The sequence below is a fragment of the Chroicocephalus ridibundus genome, chromosome 18 (genome assembly GCF_963924245.1).
Source record: "Chroicocephalus ridibundus chromosome 18, bChrRid1.1, whole genome shotgun sequence".
In the NCBI taxonomy this organism is placed as follows: domain Eukaryota; kingdom Metazoa; phylum Chordata; class Aves; order Charadriiformes; family Laridae; genus Chroicocephalus; species Chroicocephalus ridibundus.
This window is the reverse complement of record NC_086301.1, coordinates 9,278,990-9,286,079: the sequence shown is the minus strand read 5'-3', so window position 1 is coordinate 9,286,079 and position 7,090 is coordinate 9,278,990. Positions and strand designations below refer to the sequence as shown.

At 50.7% G+C, this 7,090-nt stretch overlaps 1 protein-coding gene across 1 annotated transcript; it reads left to right on the top strand.

Moving 5' to 3' along the window:
* Positions 1 to 355: 355 nt before the first annotated feature.
* Positions 356 to 5,989, top strand: LOC134525072 (olfactory receptor 14J1-like; the record flags this gene model as incomplete). Its single annotated transcript, XM_063355524.1, has 2 exons — positions 356 to 817; positions 5,906 to 5,989. Coding segments are annotated over 2 exons (546 nt in total), but the record flags the coding sequence as incomplete, so codon positions are not given.
* Positions 5,990 to 7,090: the final 1,101 nt, after the last annotated feature.

Below are 7,090 nucleotides of genomic sequence, written 5' to 3'. Positions count from 1 at the left end.
CCTCCTGCTGGCATTCGCAGACACGCGGGAGCTGCAGCTCTTGCACTTCTGGCTCTTCCTGGCCATCTACCTGGCTGCCCTCCTGGGCAATGGCCTCATCATCACTGCCGTAGCCTGTGACCACCGCCTCCACACCCCCATGTACTTCTTCCTCCTCAACCTCGCCCTCCTCGACCTGGGCTGCATCTCCACCACTCTGCCCAAAGCCATGGCCAATTCCCTCTGGAACACCAGGACCATCTCCTACTCGGGATGTGCTGCCCAGCTCTTTCTCTTTCTGCTTTTGATATCATCAGAATATTATCTTCTGACAGTCATGGCCTACGACCGCTACGTTGCCATCTGCAAACCCCTGCACTATGGGTCCCTCCTGGGCAGCAGAGCTTGTGTCCACATGGCAGCAGCTGCCTGGGGCAGTGGCTTTCTCAATGCTCTCCTGCACACGGCCAATACATTTTCAATACCCCTCTGCCAAGGCAATGCCCTAGACCAGTTCTTCTGTGAAATCCCCCAGATCCTCAAGCTCTCCTGCTCAGACGCAGACTACCTCAGGGAAGTTGGGCTTCTTGCTTTTAGTAACTTTTTTTCTTTTGCCTGTTTTCTTTTCATTGTGGTGTCCTATGTGCAGATCTTCAGGGCTGTGCTGAGGATCCCCTCAGAGCAGGGACGGCACAAAGCCTTTTCCACGTGCCTCCCTCATCTGATCGTTATCTCCCTGTTTATCAGCACTGGTGTGTTTTCCTACCTGAAGCCCTCCTCCATCTCCTCCCCAGATCTAGACCTAGTGGTGTCATTTCTGTACTCCGTGGTGCCTCCGGCAGTGAACCCCCTCATCTACAGCATGAGGAACCAGGAGCTCTGGGATGCCCTGAGAAAACTATTGCAATATACTGCAATATTCACAGAAAACAGCAGGACAACCTTCTGTTCATAACCTTTTTACAGTCCTACTTTCTTTCTTCTCTTTCTTTCTTTCTTTCTTTCTTTCTTTCTTTCTTTCTTTCTTTCTTTCTTTCTTTCTCTCTTTCTCTCTTTCTCTCTTTCTCTCTTTCTCTCTTTCTCTCTTTCTCTCTTTCTTTCTCTCTTTCTTTCTCTCTTTCTTTCTTTCTTTCTTTCTTTCTTTCTTTCTTTCTTTCTTTCTTTCTTTCTTTCTTTCTTTCTTTCTTGTTCCTTTTTTTTCCTTCCTATATTCCTTGCTTTCTTTATCTCTTCCTCTCTTTCTCTCTTTCACTGTTTCTCTTTTTTCTCTCTTCCTCTTATTTGAGGCTTGTTATAATATTATTCCTAATCTCGCTTTTTGAGCATTTCAGTGTTCTTTCTTCCCAATGACCTGATGTACACGAGAAGCCAGACTCCCTCTATACTTGAAACAAAATAAAGGCAGCAGCAGAAAATCAAGCAGCGAATGAATGCTTTATTTTGCTTTGCTTACACACACAGCTTTTGCTTTACCTGGGCTGAGCTGGGAAGCGCTCGGGAGAGGAAAACACCAGTGCAGAGCTCAGCTGTGTGAGTGTGAAGGCTGGGTGCACACAGCAGTGTTCTCACACAGCCAGGCCTTCTGGAGAGACGGGAAGGACCAGCAGAGCAGGACCTGCTCTGTGCCACGGTCCACGGACACCCCGGGGAACCTGCCCCAGGGTAATCGTCACCAACCAGCCCCTCACAGCTGCAGCAACAGCCACTCACCTCCGCTCAGAGAGCTGCTCTGTCCCTCCATGGAGGGACACAAAATGACTGCATCAGAAGTTTGTTCTTGCTTTCCAGACTCTTGAATGCACATGTCATGTGGGTGATGAGATGAATTTGAGGGAGCACAAGTGCCAGCAGCTACTGCTAGGAGTGTCCTGTTGTGGGAAACTCAGTCTCTTGAGATCACTTCAGGTTTTGAGTAACACCCCCTGGGTAACCACCACTGCCAAGTGCTTCCTTGTATGTGGGTCATAGAGACATCGAATCACAGAATCACAGCATGGTTCGGGTTGCAAAGAACCTTTAAAGGTCATCTAGTCCAATCCCCTCTCCACACACAGGGACATCTTTCACTACATCAGGTTTCTCAAAGCATTGTCCAACCAGACTTTAAACACTTCCAATGATGGGCCATCGTCAGCTTTTCTGGGCAACCTGTTCCCTTCTCTCACCACCATTATCGCAATATATTTCTCCCTTATCTCCAATCTAAACCCGCCCTCTCTCCCTTTAAAACCCTTGGCCCTCGTCCTGTCACTGCAGGCCTTGGTACAAAGTCTCTCCTCGACTGTCCTACAAGCCTCCTTTTTATATTGGATTCCTGCAATAAGGTCTCCCTGGAGCCTTCTCTTCTCTGTGCTAAACAACCCCAACTCTCTCAGCTTTTCTCCATGAGAGGTGTTCCAGCTTTCAGAGCATTTTTGTGGCCCTACTCTACACGCACGCTAACAGGTCTATACTGGTCTTGTGCTTGGCACCCCGGAGCTGGACGCTGTTCTCCAGCTGGGGTCTCACCACAGCAGCGTAGAGGAGGACAATCCCCTCCCTCCACCTGCTGGCCACGCTTCTTTTCATGCAGCCCAGGACGTGCTTGGCTTTCTGGTCCTGCATTTGGACCACAACAACCCCATGCATCGCTACAGGCTTGGGGCAGTGTGGCTGGAGAGCTGCCTGGCAGAAAACGACCTGGGGGTTCTGATTGACAAGCGGCTGAACATGAGCCAGCAGTGTGCCCAGGTGGCCAAGAGGGCCAATGACATCCTGGCTTGTATTAGAAATAGTGTGACCAGCAGAAGGAGGGAGGTGATTGTGCCCCTGTACTCAGCACTGGGGAGGCCACCCCTTGAGTATTGTGTCCAGTTCTGGGCACCTCAATACGAGAGAGATCTCGAGGTGCTGGAGCGAGGGCAGAGGAGGGCAACGAAGCTGGTGAAGGGCCTGGAGAATAAATCTGATGAGGAGCGAGTGAAGGAGCTGGGACTGTTTAGTTTGAGGAAGAGGAGGCTGAGAGGAGACCTCATCACTCTCTACAACTACTTGAAAGGCCATTGTAGAGAGGTTGGTGCTGGTCTCTTCTCACAGGTCATTAGCGATAGAACAAGAGGGAATGGGTTCAAGCTGCAGCAGGGGAGGGTTAGGAAAAAATTCTTCTCAGAAAAGTGGTCAGACACTGGAATAGGCTGCCCAGGGAGGTGGTGGAGTCACCATCCCTGGATGTGTTTAAGACTCCTTTAGATGTAGTGTTAAGGGATATGGTGTAAGGGAGGATTTCGTAGAGTGGAGTTGATCCCAAGGGTCTTTTCCAACCTAAATGATTCTATGGTTCTATGATTGCCAGCTCATGTTCAGTTACTCAAACCCCAGTATCCTCAAGCCCTTCTCTGCAGGGCTGCTCTCAGTCCCTTCGTCAACACACTCCATGAGTCTCCTGCACTGCTTACAGCTTGCTGGGATGCTCTTCCAGCAGCTGTCAGGGTGACTGGAGTCCCCCAGGAGGATCGGAGTGTCTGTGGCGCTTCCTGTAGGAGAAGTAAGAACGCTTCGTCAAAAGGCTCCTCTTGGTCGGGTGGCCTGGAACCAACCCCAGCCATGAGGATTCCAGCTGCACAAGGGTGCTCAGCTCCTCCTCTTTGTTCCCCAGGCTGCGTGCATTGGTACAGAGGCACTTCAGCTGGGCCATTGACCAGGACAACTTCTTTAGAGGAACACACCCGAAATCACAGAATCATAGAATTGTTAGGGTTGGAAGGGACCTTAAAGATCATCTAGTTCCAACCCCCCTGCCATGGGCAGGGACATCTCCCACTAGATCAGGGTTGGTTCTGAATATACCAGCAGCCCCTGGCCCTTCTCTCTTCCTAAAACTCCGTCCCCTTCCCCCGGTCAATCCAGTCGGACATGCAACTGGCCTCTTTTATACCGTCTTCTGCCTCCTCCCTCTTGGTTCCTCCCTGCTCCCCCTTCCGCTGCATGTCCCTCAGGGGTTTGCACAGCTCTATTCATTCCCGCATCCCTCCCAGACCAGGCTCCCTCTGAGTCACAACGTTCTCATTTCAAACGGCCACTTGATCTTCCTGGAGCTGCCACCTGGACTTTCTTGATGGCCCACCAATTCCTGGGACTGGCAAAAGTTCTTTCTTGTCATGGACTCCATGGTTCTTTGCTCAAGTTTGTGGCTCAGTGCATTCTGCTTCTGGTTTTTCTCCCTTTTTTCTCCCCGTTTCCCCATGAACAAGGTCCCCGCTCAGATGACCTTGCTGGAATAAACACTCCCCCTCTCACACGCCTCCATCCCTCAGCGTGACTGACCACCTTTGGCTCCCATCGCTGCCTCCCTGAGCCTTTGCCCTCAGGTTTGGGGCCCTGCACCTTCTTCTTGATGGCCACTCGGCCTGACAGCTGCCCCGCCCACCAGCTTCCGGCGGAAGTCCCGCCCCCTCTCCTCTACCGGGCCTCTGCTCTCTTCTGATTGGCTGCCAGCACCGGCCACCCTGCCTGGATAGACCCGGAGGTGCATGGGACCCGGAAGGCCCTTCCCCTCCATGCACGGGGGCGCCAGTTTGGTTTGTCCACCATTTTCTGCCGAGATGCCGCCATTCCCTGGCAGGGAGCTGCCGTTTGGTTAAAGATCACACAGCTCCGTGATTGGCTAACGGCCAGTTCTTGACACCGTCACACCCACGTGTTCTCAGGCAGCCCCTGGGATGGGCTGCCTGCCTCGTTTGGATATAAAAATAGAATATTTCTAGACAATATAATCATATATTGTATATATCTATGAAAGGAAGTGTATCATTCTACTAATGAATTTATTTTTTTTAATACTACACACACTATTTTTATATATATACTTATGTGTATGTGTATAGATTTCTACAATGGTAAACATTAATAAACATATAGAAATTAAATTAATAATTTTTGTTTCCAAAGTTTAAATAACTATAAATTTGAATTGGAGCTATAGTTTTGAATTTAGTAAATCCCCCTTCAATAAGATTTAGTGTAGTGAAGAATTACAGTTTAAATGTGAACGGAAGCAGAAGGAAAAGGCCGGGTGGGGGTCCCCCACTTTACCAGGCTGCAGAACAAGCCCTGACAGGGTGGGCTGGGGGGAATTCAAGAGGGCGGAGGGGTGCCCGAAAGGTGGTGGGGCACGGACACGCTGGAACGTGCCCAGGGGCTACGGCCCCCTTCTAGGAGGGGCGAGCAAGTGACGGAGAGGGGGGTCAGTACTGGCTTGGGTCCCCCCAAAAGACGAGCACGCAGCGAATAGGTTGGTATGTGCTTGTGAGGAGCTGCTGCCTGAGTAGCCAACAGGCCGAGAGGAGGCTTCTGGTGTGTGTAGGAGCTTGTGAGGAGTCGTATCTCAGAGGTGAGCAGACAGCAAGCATGGGGAGACGGGGTGGTCAGGTCTCTGGTGCCTGAGTAGCGGATAGACCAGGAGCAAGGCCAGGGCTCCTGTAGGGGCTGGGGAGGTCACTGGTGCTGCTGTAGCTGATAGGAGACACGTGGCTCAGGTTTGTACTTGTGATGTCACTCTTGGCTGAGTAGCTGATAAGGCAGGACCAGGTGCACAGCTCATGTAGGTGCTTGTGAGGTCACTGGTCCCTGCGCAGATGACAGGCCAGGAGCTGTCTGTCACCTGGCTTGTGGATGTCTTTGCGATGTCACTGGTGCCTGAGGAGCCCAGGAGAAACATGTCTTGTGTTGGGTGTTTTGAGGTCCCAGGTGCCTGAGAATCTGGGAGGCCAGGACTGGGCACCCATCTTGTGTAGGTGTTTGCAAGGTCACCTGTGACCGTTCAGCTGACAGGCCAGCAAGAGGCCCATGGGTTGTGTAGGTGCTGGTGAAGTCACTGCTGCCCGCGTACCTGGTAGGGCAGGAGCAGGAACATGGCCTGTGATTTCCCCACTGCCTCTGTAACTTTTAGGCAAGGAGCCGGTGTATGGTTTTTGTGGGTGCTTCTGGTGACATTAAAATGGACTTTTCCTTGATAGAAGACATCCGAGGTTGACTCAGCATCAGAGCCATCTGACTTTAACTTCTGACTTTAACTTCTCAAGTGGTTTCATCACTCTCCTCATGGTAACTGAGGTCCATGGGAGTCAGCACCAAATACATCACAGGGTCGTTAAAATGCAAAAAGCTCTGATGAGCCATGCCGTTCCCCATAAGATTCTTCAAGTCTTCAAGTCTCTTACAGCCGGTTGGAGAGGTTTCAGGACTTTAAAGAGGGAGATTTCAATGAGCACCTAAAGGGAAAGGCCTTTTTGAGATTTTTGGTTTCTTTTGTCAGTTTCTTTCCCAGCTGACAGAATAAGTGTTCCCAACAATCTTCAGCTGATATTCATCCAGGGTGCCTCCTAAGGAGCTCTGGACATGTAGGAAAAGCAGTCTCCTTGATGGCAAACACCGTATAGACAGTTCCTCCTCACCGCCCCAACCCCGCCATTTCTCTCCGTGGCCACCTGGCCATGATTTTAACATCTCAATGTTAAAATCTAACCTTTTCCCACTGAAGTCTGTAGTTGAACGTTACAGCTCCTGGGCTCCAGTTCCCACCTGCTTTTCTTAGAGAACTGGCTGCAGACAGGAACAGAAGGGTTTTTCTTAATTATGCACAAACAAAAGTACAAAGCGATGCAGCCTGATAGAACATATAACACAGTGTTCCAGAGAATGCTAATTTCTTGTCCCGAGGTTAATACACTTCCTGAAAATGCCCTTTTTGGCATCATGGGAAAACATCTTCATTTCATGAAAAGTGTTCAATCATCTCTGCTGGTGAAAACGTGCTCGTATTTTTTTAAACGTGGAAAACAATTCCTCAGCTTCTCAGGCACACCTCAGTTGCTCGACACCCCAGTTACCTGATGCCAGGCTCTGGGGTGCAGAGCGTCCTCACATGGAGCTGGCAAATGCAGCACAGGGCCATCAGGAAAGCCATGCTCTCCTCCCGTGGGTGCAGGGCAGAGAGCCCAGGGCCTTCCAAAGGGGTCTGGTGCCTGTGTAGCAGCATCTGAACACCCATAGCAGGGCACAGAGGCAAGGTCCATCCTGGCTACATCCAAGGACGCTACAGGAAGGGGAGGCTCCAGGAAGGGGAGGCTCTCTC